Source organism: Cimex lectularius, unplaced genomic scaffold (assembly GCF_000648675.2).
Source record: "Cimex lectularius strain Harlan isolate CLEC.00 unplaced genomic scaffold, Clec_2.1 scaffold36, whole genome shotgun sequence".
Lineage (NCBI taxonomy): Eukaryota > Metazoa > Arthropoda > Insecta > Hemiptera > Cimicidae > Cimex > Cimex lectularius.
The window spans coordinates 2,224,731-2,238,245 of NW_019392648.1; the positions used below are offsets into that span (position 1 = coordinate 2,224,731).

The window sequence follows — 13,515 nt, forward strand, 5'->3', positions numbered from 1 at the left end:
AAAATAAGAAGGCCATCAAAGATTAAAATGATTTTTTAAAAATTTGTTTGTTGTGAAATCAAATTTGCAAATTTGTTACCCTACTATTCATTTGAGATGCAAATGTTTATTTGAATTCTTTCGCAAAATCGTCACTATTCCTTAATGTTGCAATTAACCTATAACAAAACATATACATACATTAAAAGTACTTTATGAATCTTTATCCCATAACAAACGATGCAACAATATGCAGATTTAAATTTTCAAGTTTATTTTTTATTTTTTTAAATGATAAACTAGAGTAAGAAAAATAGACAAAGTAAAAAAATAATAATTTTGAATAAATCAGTATTAGGTTAATTACAGCTTATGGTGGTACCAATTAACTCTGGACACTGGCGTATGCCACATATAAGAACATGAAATCATTTGGAGAATGATTAGTTAGTTATGAATTTGCTCATAGCAGGTAAGTAAAAAGAACACTTATCTATTCTTTAAGTTTTTAAAATGTTGTATGCTTATGCAATATTTTACCCGACACCCATGAACCTATGGGACCAAATTTTTATTTTATACTTTTGCTTATGTAGAGTACCAGTGATTCCAACTCGTTTGGCAAAATAAGTCAAATTACAAGTTGAATCATTTAAAAAAATTGAAGAAAATGTTTGTATCGTAATTTTCTACCCGTTAAATCTCTGAAAAAGTAAATACATAACCAAAATGTTGCACTGATTTATTTCCTTCTATAAAAATCAACAGTTTTAAATCAACTAAAATAAATAAATGTTTATCTGGTTTTAATTCTTGGTGCTATTTGTATTTTAAGAGGTAGATTTGATGAAAAGAAATGATTATTTATTCATTTGCTATCTCATAGATAGAACCCTCTTGGTATGTATCACAATACATTTACATGATAAATAATTTTAAATTAGTTGCAATAATATTAAATAATAACTGAAATATAATTAAGTACAATGGATATTTGTATTATTCAAAAAATGAAAAAGGAAACCCAAGGGAAGAAAGAAGATGAAAATAATAACAGTGCATACAATGCCAAGCAACTGCCAATTTAAATTATTGGAAAAAAAAGCCTCAAGTTATGGAGCATTTGTAAAAAATTGCCCATTCCTTTATAAATGTCTTGTCTAACTGGGATAGGGAATTAAATTTCATGGGTATAATAATTTGTAAATTCACATACAACACCTTGTTGTTTATATTGATATTTTAATTTAAACAAACTTCCTGACAAACTCAAAAAAAAAAAAAAAAATGTGGGAAAAAGAAAAAACTTCAGTCAAGAAACTGTTGGCTGGTACACCAATGGATCTAAATACAAGAAGGTATAGAGGCAGGAGTATTTGGCCGCAAAAGCAAATACTCAGTCCCCATGTGCAAGTAAACAAGCATTTTTCCAGTTGAAATCCACACTACTGAAAGATGGACTCAATTCAATTTGAACAGAGGGAATAAAAACAAGGACATAGTATCATATGGATAGCCAGGGTGGTGCTGAATTCCAAAACTAAATTAAACAACTTGCAAAACGTTGTTACACTCTACTGGGACCTGGGGCAGAGAGGCGGATACATAACTATAAGTCTTAACACACCTTTTCTGGTATAGGAATCCATACAATCAACAAGCAGCAAGGAAAGAAGACTGGCTGAAGAGAGAAAGCAATGGAATCCAAAAACCCTCTGGTGAGATTTGGTAAAAATGAAATAAAATACATGAAAAGAACAGAAAGAGATCTGAATTCTTACAGGACTCTTAACAAAGCAATGCGGATTGCATGGACCAAGAAAGATTGGTATCAACCAATTCAAAGAAGCAGAGCACACAAAGCACCTACTATTAAACTGTGGTGCTACTTTTGTTCGTAGGAGGAAGTGTTTTGAACCGTATAAAAAAATACAATCACTAAAATCAGGCCTAATAATCAAATTCCTTGAAGAATTGGGACTCACTGATCTATGGTTCTGTGTAGGTACAATTTAATATCTGTGAAAGTGCACAGCATATCAAATTACCCTGAATTTTTACATCTTACATTATTTTTTCTTTTAAACAAAGGAATAACAAATCCAATTTTCCAAAAACAAGGAAATACACCGTGATTCAAAAAAATTGAATATGTTTCACAGGAGAAATGCTAAAGCATAGAAATAGTAGAATACCATCAGCAATTATGTACAATTTAGCAATTTAGAGAATTCATGTGAGAAAACATTCCAAAGTGATTAGGAATTAAGTTACTCTATTTTTATAAGTAGTTATATGAACAGTTTGAAACTGATATTAAATAAATTAGCAATAGAAAGGCAATCACAGCAAGTTGCATCACATTGTGTAAATTCAGTTTTATACCAAGAACAACAAAATACTTTAAACTCTTTCAAAAACAAATATACTTAATGACAGTTTAAGTAAATTTAAACATTTTTTATCATTTTAAATATTGCATTATTACAATTATTTAAACAATTTTAATGCAAATTTAAAATTGTATTAATTTATTTTAATTTTTTGTTATTTAATTGTAAATAATTCATAAATTTATGTATAATTATAACTAGAGCCCCGATTTGCATGCAATAAAAATCCTCAAATATGCCATATAATATGCACTAATGAATCCTCAAATAGGAAATATTTTATGCCCTAAAAACTTGGCAAATATGCCATATTTTTTTGCACTAAAAATAATAAAATGCGCAACATGAATGTCAAAAGCATCTTCTGAACTTAGGTAAACCTAGACGTACATATTTTCTTTTTGATCTAGTACATATTCATTTTGAAAGGAAATAGGACAGCAAAATCTGTCATAGAATCATATCATATAAAATGAACAAAATAATTAATTACATTTAATTAAGTTGATGATTTGAATTAAAATTGATAATGAGTTACATTTCAAAGTTGTTTCTGGCAAACGACAGTGTTTATTATTTAACAAATATTTGAACCTTGAAATAAGCCTTAAAACAGTGATGGAAGCATACTTTTACAAATTAAAATTACATAACTGGAACATTAATTGATTCCCTTTATTGTTTTCATTTAAAATTTAATTTATTTTCTCCAATTCAGATAATCCACAGTTTTTGTCAAGGATGTCATTTTAATTTCTCTTGTAGTATAATTCGTGCATCGCTAATTTCTATTTTGCTTTGAAAAGAAAAATTCAACATGCTATTTCAAAAGGTGTTAAGTTCCAATTTTTATCATTTTTTAGGTTTACTAGGTTGAAAATATGAATGAGGACTAAGACTGACTATTTTGGTGTTTCAAATGAGGTTTTTCCAAAACCCGATTACTACAAAAAACAAAATTTTTCAAAAACGAGAAAAACCACCCAGAAGTTTTAGAAATAAGGCCCTAAAAAAATATGCCAATTGTTCAAAAGTATTCTATTGGTCTGATTGTTAACATCATTGTTCCTGGCAAATTAACTCCAATCTGAATAAAATTTTAAGTTTCAAATTTGCAGTCATTCAAATATGCAAATTTATGCAACATTAAAGTTGGAGTTTCTATTGCCCTGCAGTAATTCAATTGTTATACTTAGGGTATCTTCATAAGGTCTCAGCGATGAAGGAGTAAACATTTCGGCGATTTAATTGCTATTCTCAGGGTCTATTTCTTAAACAAATACATACATTAACAATGTAAATAACATTACACTAATTGAGAAGTTTCAATCTTTTTATAATAAATTCTATTTATTTCACTTTACCCACTGATGAAATTGAAGTTTAAGCGTTATTATAAGTTAAAATTTAAAACTGAAGAAAATAAAATCAAGTAACGATTATACCAATACAAGAACCATAAATGTATGCTTTTTCATCACTGAGACTTTTCGAAGATACCCCAAGCATAAAAATTATGCCACATTCTTCAAATATGCACAATAAAATTTGAACCATTGTACCATGGAGGTACGATTAGGATAAAAATCTGACACCATGGTTCTAAGTAAACAATTATGCAACATTCTTCAAATATGCAGAATAAAATTTGAACCATTGCACCATGGAGGTATGATTAGGATAAATATCTGACACCATGGTTCTATGTGAACAATTATGCAACATTCTTCAAATATGCAGAATAAAATTTGAACCATTGCACCATGGAGGTATCATTAGGATAAATATCTGACACCATGTTCTATGTGAACAGTTATGCAACATTCTTCTAATATGCAAAATAAAATTTGAACCATTGCACCATGGAGGTATGTTTAGGATAAATATCTGACACCATGGTTCTATGTGAACAATTATGCATCATTCTTCAAATATGCAGAAAAAAATTTGAACCATTGTACCATGGAGGTTTGATTATCTGACACCATCACCATGATTCTAAGTGTTAGCAAAAAGAATATTCAATTGTAAACAAATCCGGGCTCAAGTTATAACATTTATATATTTATTGCATTCATTAGTAATTGGAAAACAATTAAATAAAGCAAAACAAACAAAAACTGGAAAAAATAAATACATTTGTGATGTAATCGTGACGAAAATACCTTCTCCGTCGAGGCTCTATGACATCTTTCACAAACTTTCACAAAGCTGTATTTTGTGGCAGATTGTCTTGAATGTCTGAAACCTGGACGACCCTTTTTTTTGTCCATTTTTCGTTGCTGGCTCGTTGAGGATTTTTTTCCTTGGATTAACAACTTTAAAGGGAAAGAACGACATTGACCAACGATCCATCGATGTATAATGTCAATTGAAGTCGTCAAAGGTGATTTAAATTCTTACAAAATAATTGACCTTTAATTATTTCACTAACTAGTCACGCCCAAAATCCACTTATAAAACTTTTGTTATTTAAGAAATATATAATAATACGAAATATAGACAATTTGTTTTCTACACTATAGTCTTAAACCATAATAAATTAATGGCTAATTTGTAGCAGCAGTAACATAATATTTGTTTTACTACACTACTTAGTCGCTGTATAATTTATATATTTATATTTTTTAAATCATTTTATAGCACAATAAATATAGTATTTCCTTTTGAGCATTCATTCACTTGGTAAGCAAGTTATAGTTTTTTAAATTTAATCTTAGATTCTCTATGCCAAATGAGAAATTTTAGTATTTTTCATATTAACTTAATTTTTTAAAGTTCTTAAATAATCTCTAATAGTGTGTAGTTTGCTGCAGAAGAATTTGGGCCCATCAGTTCCTGTATGTCCTGGAACTAAATGAATGGCAATTCTTGTATTTAGCAAAGTTCATTCTGAGGATGTTTGAATTGAATTATGGATGCTTGACTATGTGGATGTAGGCCCTCCATTCATGGATCGACTTGTGGTCGATGCAACTTGAACGCGATGTGATTCCAATGCAACCTCGGCTTGACCTAAACGTGAGGGGATCCATAGGCAGGTCAATTTTTGTTCAGTCTACTTTTGATAGAAGGGTTCTCACCAGATAAATAGTTTTTTTTAACGGGGGTATAATGAGTAGTTCAAATGATGAGGAGGGCGTTGCCACGTTCTACTGGAACCGTCAAATGAAAAGGAGGTGAAGAAAAGAATTGGTACATCCATACAATCAATTACTGATTAACCCACTGAAGAAAAATAATTGAATGCACTTTATTTATATAAATAAATATATGTATATTATGTATTATTTTTATTTACTTTTTTGTTCAGAAGATTTTATTATTTTTTATCTATATATCATTTAACATACAGAAGGTGGTAATAATTTGTAAAACTCATAAAAAACACATTCCACGCTTTTGCTCTTGTGTCCTTTCTGGAATGAGCTGAGAGGGTGTAATTTTACAATTCAGAAAGCTTTTCCACCGCCTGTACAAATGTTCGGTTTGACGCCTTCATGGGGTACTAACCTGAAACTTGCAACTAGCTCGATTTTTGCAAATCCAATTTGCATCGCAACCAAGTCGAAAATGTATCAAAATAGTGTTGACCCATGGGTGGTTGCCTACCTACTTGTACAGGAAGTACAGTTGTGACAAAAGTTACGTTGCAGTTGCATCGAGCAAGAGTCCATGTATGGAGGTCCATAGATATAAAATTTGAAGTGGTAATAGCGCTGTACATGTTGTGGCCTACCGGAGAGTTTCACGTGTACTAATAAACCGGAACATTAGTGTCAACTACTTTCAGTGAAACTGCACGGGTATTAACTGTTCAAATCAGATCTAAATTTGATTAATTCTACCTGCACAATTGTCTACAGTGGAATAGGTCTGTGTGGGGGTCATTGGTCACCTGCATAGGTTTCAGAATTCAGTTTGGTCAAAAGTGGACCATTTCACAATTTTTGGTTCCGTTTATGCTGGTCGTTTGTTCACCATGTCATACTGAAAGGGCAATTTTATTGAAGAATTTATTGAGTTGTTTAAATCAGAACAATGTCTCTGGCAAGTAAAAAGCAAGGAGTATGTAGTAAATTCCTTTGTTTTTAAAATTAATAGACAAAAATAAATTGACCCCTCAATTGCATTGCAGCTGATGATCATTGAAGCTAAAACTTGTACGTTTACCTTACCGTATATGAGCTCATTACTTGTGCAGGTACACTTATTGCACTTCACCCAAGGTTCGTCCTCCAACCACAATGTGTATGGCCAGCCTTTGAAAGCTATTGTATATAGTGAGTCCTAGTTCAAGAAATTTGGTTAGTAGGACTGGTTTCAAATTTATTCTACAGTTATGGTTTACAACCCAAAGCACTTTCTCCTGCAGGCCATGGGCTGTTTTCTCTGCTTCTTCGCTGTGTTGGATGGTACCAATCTTCCTCACGTGACTGTTCAGTCTGCAGTGTCCTGTTAAGAAATCTGTTAAAATTTGAAATTGTCCCTGCATCCTTGAGTGTATTCTGTTTCTTCTCTCCTTCTCTACAGAAGGTTCCTGGATTATTTGTGTCCAATGAGTGAATTCCACTGTTTCCTCATTGTATGCGTGAATCCCTATGCTAAAGGGCTCAGAACCTAGCATCCCCTTGCAAGGGCGTCCACTCTCATTTCCATCTAATCTCATGTACTGGGACCTAGCAGAGTGTAACTTTATTTTACTTAATTAATGTAATTTAGTTTTGCAATTCAGCACCATCTTTGAATTAATCGTATTAGTCTATGTTCTATATTCTTGCTTTTGTGCCATTTCTTCAAGTTGAACTGAGTAAATCTCTCAATTGCTTGGACTTCAGCCTGGAAGATACATTTACAAAAGTATATACATACAATATGAAAATGTTCTACTATGGAAATGAAATTAAAAGGGCAATTAAAAAGTCTTGAGTGCCAGCTGTAAAGACAAGAAGTAATGAAAGAAATGTGATTTAAAGGTGGAAAGGGATGGGGCTCAGCAGATACTGAGAAAGGGAATTCCAGGTTGGAGGCACAGACAAGGATAGAAAGATATCTGGTAGAGGAAGAAGCCTAGGAAGCTTTCAATAGGAAGAAGAGTATAGCTACTTCAAGTCGGTATACAGATCATGTGGGACCTTCCTAGCGTGCTTAAGACAAAAGTGCAAAACAACACATTAGAGGTTTAAGCTTATCAAAGCTTATCCTCAAGCCCCCCAGTAAGTCCTCTAATAAGGGAGGAAACTAGGAGTTTACTCATACTAAATGGCTGGCACAATGGAACTGATGTAGGGTGAAAAAACAGCGTTGATAGATATGGGATTCTAGGACAATCCCAAAATTCTTGATGGTGGGACAGAAGGAAATAGATCATTGTTAATTGTAAACAATCCATAACTATGGTGGAACTTTCAAGATTTTTTAACCTATTTTATGTTAAAATCTCATATGTTGTATTTTCAACGTAGTTTTTAGTTCACTAGTTTTCGTGGTCTGCTTGACAAATTTTATAGTTTTTAGTCTTTTTTTTGTGTAAAATTACACTTTAATATTGTTTTCTTAGAATTTGTTTTTATGTTGTAGACTGTGCAGATATATGGGTTAGGTTTTTTAAGTAAAATTATACTTTAATATTTTTTTCTTAGAATTTGTTTTTATGTAGTAGACTGTGCAGATATATGGGCTAGGTTTTTTGTGTAAAATTATGCTTTAATATTTTTTTTCTTAGAATTTGTTTTTATGTTGTAGACTGTGCAGATATATGGGCTAGGTTTTTTGTGTAAAATTATGCTTTAATATTTTTTTTCTTAGAATTTGTTTTTATGTTGTAGACTGTGCAGATATATGGGCTAGGTTTTTTGTGTAAAATTATGCTTTAATATTTTTTTTCTTAGAATTTGTTTTTATGTTGTAGACTGTGCAGATATATGGGCTAGGTTTTTTGTGTAAAATTATGCTTTAATATCTTTTTTCTTAGAATTTGTTTTTATGTTGTAGACTGTGCAGATATATGGGCTAGGTTATTTGACCACAGACCATTTTTGAACGGTGAAATCAAATTATTTCTAAAAGAATTTGGGGTAATCTTCAAGATTTATATCGGTTTTGTTTAATTGTTTGTTAATTTATTTTATTTCTGCTATTAGGAATCAAGAAAATTCAATGATCAAATTTGTCTTTTGGGAATTGCGAGGTCTGTAACTAATTTGAAAGAAAACCAAATTCCAAATGCGATCAACAGTTTGGACAAGTTGCAGAAGTTGAACACTCTAATCGACATATCAGTACAAAATTGCAATACAATCTTGGAAAACGAGTCCCAATATAATGTCGTAAGAAGTTATTGCCCTTATTTGCCTTATCCATCTAAGCAATTACTTATATTTTTAGTATTTTAGGAGGAATCTTTGAAAAGAAAAGAAGAAATACGTGCTGAAGAGTGGAAAAGATTTATGGATGAAATAGATAATGAGTATTTAAAAATTCAAACGACTTTTGCAGCGAAAAAACAAGAACTGTATAAATTTTATGAAGATCTTGCTGACAAGTTGTATTTAAATTAAATCGTTCAATATGACAGTGTCAAATCAAGATTTTCAGCTTAAAGTTACAATAAATAAGCAGCTTATCGAGGCGTTTAACAAATGCATGTCCGAAAGTGAGGGCATTCCCCCAAATATAAAAGAGTGCATGAAAGATAAGGACTTTGCAAAATTTCAAGATTTAGAATGGCTTTTTACCAAAACTAAACATGTAAGTAACAATAGAAAAGACCAGCAAATATTCAATATTCATACGGGGATATTGTTTATTTAGGAAACGGGTAAATTTCACGAATTGATCACTGGGTCAGAAATATTGTTACCTAAACCAGCTGAGATTCCTCGAAACCCGGAGCTCGAGGCAAGAGTGAAGAGACTTCGTGCAGAACAGGATGAGAGAGACTATAAAAAGATGACTAAGAATGTCGATAATGTAAGAGTGAGACATCCTGAAGACTCCATCAAATACCAAGGTATTTTTTTAAGCAAATTTATCTAACCAAGTTAGCACTTTTCTATGTCATTGGTTTTGTTTTTAGTTGATCAGATGAATAAACAACTTATTGCTGTGGCCCAGTTCGTCTTTTCTGTTATAGCCGGATTTGTTTTCGGCTTTCTCGGTATTGAACTAATAGTAGGCGACTTGGAATTTGGCTTTCGTCTATTGCTTGGAGTGATTTTTGCACTTATAATTGCTTTGGCTGAGATATACTTCTTAGCGAAGAAACTTGCTGAAGATCTGGAACCGTTGGAAAAGCCTAAATTAAAACCTCACATGGATTAAATGCTGAATCCATAATTTGTTTCTTATTTTTTCGATTAAATGTTTTTGCTTACTAAACCAGTTAGTGTCTGAATTTATATTTCAATTTCTATAGATTTTCAATAAATTGTCATTACTTAATTTCGTTGTTATTATTTTACCTATTTTTCTATTTTAGACCTTTAACATCAGTATATATATATCAGTGTGGGACACTAATGTAGATATACACTTTCCTCTCATAACTCTGGGCTACTACAATTAATATCAAATGTTTAATATTTATTTAAATAAATAAATCTTTTATCTATGGTGATATTTTCTTTTTATAACAGTCAACAATACTACTGATCAACAAATTTAAAACTAATATCATAGATGTGCTTTATGTTAATTTTTGGCTGACGGAGGATAAGCAATTACTATTGTTACAGGCCCATCTAGTTCCTGCATGTACTGGAAAGACAAAGTGTCTTGTGCTATACTATGATAATGTGATATAAAAGTGATTGTTTTAAATATTGTGATAATTTTTTACTTGTTCAGCGAGTCTTTGAAATCTACCAGTTGTCAATTATTGTAATGTAATAATATAATTATTTTTTTGAAACTAGTATGAGTATTACATTCAGGAACTCTATATTTCTTTTAAGTAGTTAATCTTTAATTAAGGTTTTGGTTGAGATAAAAAGTCAGTGTCACGAGCAGGATTTGAACCCACGACCGGCTAAATACACCGCTGCTCTACCACTTGAGCTATCATGACTTCGATCCGCTTGTACACTAACTTCCCATTTCAATCCCACCTTTTTTTAAAAATTTCCCTTTTTTTGCCATTTTTCAACCTTTTTTGTTTTTATCTCAACCAAAACCTTAATTAAAGATAAATTAATTGAAAAGAATTTATTTGGTAAAGGGACCACGAAACCTAATAAATTTTTTTAAAGGTTTGTATCTCTTTGAGGGGAACCACATTATATATTATGGTTTAGGTAAATTAAAAAAAACTTTGAAAAACAGTGAATTTTGTCATTTGTATCACATTTTTATCACTTATATAAGGAATGAATAGAATTGGATCCAGGACTGATCCTCGCAGAACTCCTCTAAGCACTGGATAATATATATAACGTGGAAGGTTTATGGGCTGACAAAGCTGAGGTCATCGCCGGCCCTCCGTGTGTATTCCTTCTCTTTCCTCTCTTTCTCGCGTGTTTTGTATTGAACTGCAGCCATTTGAGCATCTCGATCTGGTTACTGACTCTCTGCTTTTACTTGTATATTACGTCGTTATTTCAAAATGCTAGTCTCTTGTTAGTACCTCAGGTTGTCAATTTAAGAATAGATACACAATATACAATACATAACATATATATTGCCACAAACAGAAGTCTGGTCACATTCACTCCCCCAGAGTACTCGATATTCCTCGAGGCGTGGTTTAAACCCACTCCATTCGCTCTGATAACTTACTTGTATTCTCCAGACGTCACTCACGAACCCCCAGAGTACTCGATATTCCTCGGGGCGGGGTAAATAACCCCTTCCTTTCACGCTAATAAATTACATTCATCCTAATAAACATAAACACCACACAAACACTTCACACACAATACAAGCATAGCACAAACACACATAAACTATATACATTTGAAAGTCCCTGCTGCCGTGCCCCAAGACTAGGCACAGGTCCGACGATATTCCAAAATATTGCCTATAAACATTGAGCCTTTTACAATTGAAAAGGTGCTCAACTGTTACTCTATCCTTGCATAATGGGCACCTATGCGGTCGCTTTCCTGCTAGAAGGTGCCCGTGCATAATTCTTGTATGACCTATGTGTAGTCTTGTCAGTATGTCACTGGATAAGAATTAGGATATGCTTGATCAACCTTGGCAAAGGAAGAAACTTTAAGTTAAATAAAATTATTCCTACACTCAGCACAGCTTTATTCCAAAACATTATGTTTACAAACATAGACCAAATTGTAAACCTCTGGACAAAAACATACATTCAAACAATTTAACTGACATATACCTTGATTTTTCCAGAGCGTTTCTGTTTCACAAACTCTTAATTTACAAACTGAAGGGGCTTGAGATCCATGATACTTAACTAAATTTCTTGAAATCATACCTCTGTGATAGGAGTTTTAAAGTCAAGGTTGATCAAGCACATCATAATTCCTATCCAGTGCTTAGCAGAGTTCCACAAGGGACATTTCTAGATCCAATTCTATTTGTCCTATATATCAGTGATATAAATGACAAAATAAAACTCATTTAACCTACAAATGGTAGTTCTGTGGCGTCTCAAAAAGACATGGGGATAACAATATCAGATCTTCTCAAGTAGAAATGTGCACTCTCAACACGACAGACAAGAATGACACGTCTACACAGAAAACAAACACTTGGAGCTCTGAAGATGATCTCAATAAAGATCAAAACGTTGGCATGATAAAGAAAATGTTTTTCTAAAAACTACATCACGCCAGGCCGCATCTCACAACTATCAAATAATCAATATCAGAAGACTTAAAATGGAATAAACATGTCTTGGATTTGTCAAAAAAGGAAGCCTTCTTCCATACCAAGATAAATACACATTTCCATCACCTTATCCTGAAATACATTAAAAAAATGTTACTTATTTTTGACCCATACTAGAGTTTGCAGTTGTAGTATTTGGAGCCCCTAATTTCGTAAAAATATTAAACTTGTAGGAAAAGTTTAAAGATGTTTTAGCATAACCTCAAAAAAATTAAAGCCATATCACATTAACGACTTAAACTTCTAAATTTAACAATTCTTCAAGTTGGTAGAGAATGGCAAGACATTGAATCCTATAAAATTCTTACAAATAAATATCACTCATCGTCATAGCTTTTCTCACTGCCTAAACCCTGAAAATCTTAAGTCTATAGCATGAAAGTTCAAAAATAGCACTCCCAGAACTTGGTTGGTCATCAATTCAAGATCACTAATGTAATTTCAAATCGAATCTTGACAGTCAGTAATTATTCAGAAATCATGAGATGCGGTCTGGTGTGATGTAGGTTTCAGAAAAACATTTTCTTTATTGTGCCGTTTCGATCTTTATTGAGATCATCTTCAGGGCTCCAAGTGTTTGTTTTCTGTGTAATTGTGCCATTCTTGTCTGTTGTGTTGAGAGTGCCATTTCTACACGAGAAGATCTGATATTGTTATCCCCATGTCTTTTTGAAAGATGCCACAGAACTACCATCAGTTTGTAGGTTAAATGAGTTTTATTTTGTCCTTTATATCACTGATATATAGGACAAATAGAATTGGATCTAGGAATGCCCCTTGGAATCTAGGAGTGCCCTGGCACTCTCAACACGACACGCAAGAATGGCACAATTACACAGAAAACAAACACTTTGAGCCCTGAAGATGATCTCAACAAAGATTGAAACGTTGGCATGACAAAGAAAATGTTTTTCTGAAACCTACATCACACCAGATCGCATCTCACGATTTCTGAATAATTATCGATTAACGGTCACTAATCACCACACACTTGACAGTCATCAATCAAAAAATCCCAAACTTTTTTTCATTCTTAGAATGTAATTTTGTAAGCATGTATTTTATTTTGTTTGCTTGTTAAGAATAGAATCCTTAGTAATTACACAGTTGACCAAATAGGATTTACATTAATTACAAGATAAATTGCAATTAATTTAAAGTTAAAAAACACAATATATCAAAAAATTATTTATTTTCATCATCTAATTGCTTTACAAAATATTGTATCATGCAATTGTTATACAAGTGAAAGCAATTTTACTTGAAATTTCTTTTATAATGCATTAAA

The 13,515-nt window shown here is 32.1% G+C and overlaps 1 protein-coding gene across 2 annotated transcripts; it reads left to right on the top strand.

The window, feature by feature from the left end:
• The first annotated feature begins 4,583 nt into the window (after window positions 1–4,583).
• LOC106668399 (transmembrane protein 199) lies at window positions 4,584–9,815 on the top strand. Of its 2 annotated transcripts, XM_014397092.2 has the most exons (6): window positions 4,584–4,758; window positions 8,367–8,449; window positions 8,516–8,701; window positions 8,768–9,122; window positions 9,186–9,384; window positions 9,451–9,815. In XM_014397092.2, the coding sequence occupies exons 4-6, from the start codon at window positions 8,943–8,945 to the stop codon at window positions 9,693–9,695; spliced, it is 624 nt and encodes a 207-aa protein (XP_014252578.1). In that variant the 5' UTR covers window positions 4,584–4,758; window positions 8,367–8,449; window positions 8,516–8,701; window positions 8,768–8,942; the 3' UTR covers window positions 9,696–9,815. The 2 variants fall into 2 exon arrangements, with proteins under 2 accessions (XP_014252578.1, XP_024086285.1); XM_024230517.1 differs by lacking the exons at window positions 4,584–4,758; window positions 8,367–8,449 and having other exon boundaries at window positions 8,575–8,701; window positions 8,760–9,122.
• The last annotated feature ends 3,700 nt before the right edge of the window (window positions 9,816–13,515 follow it).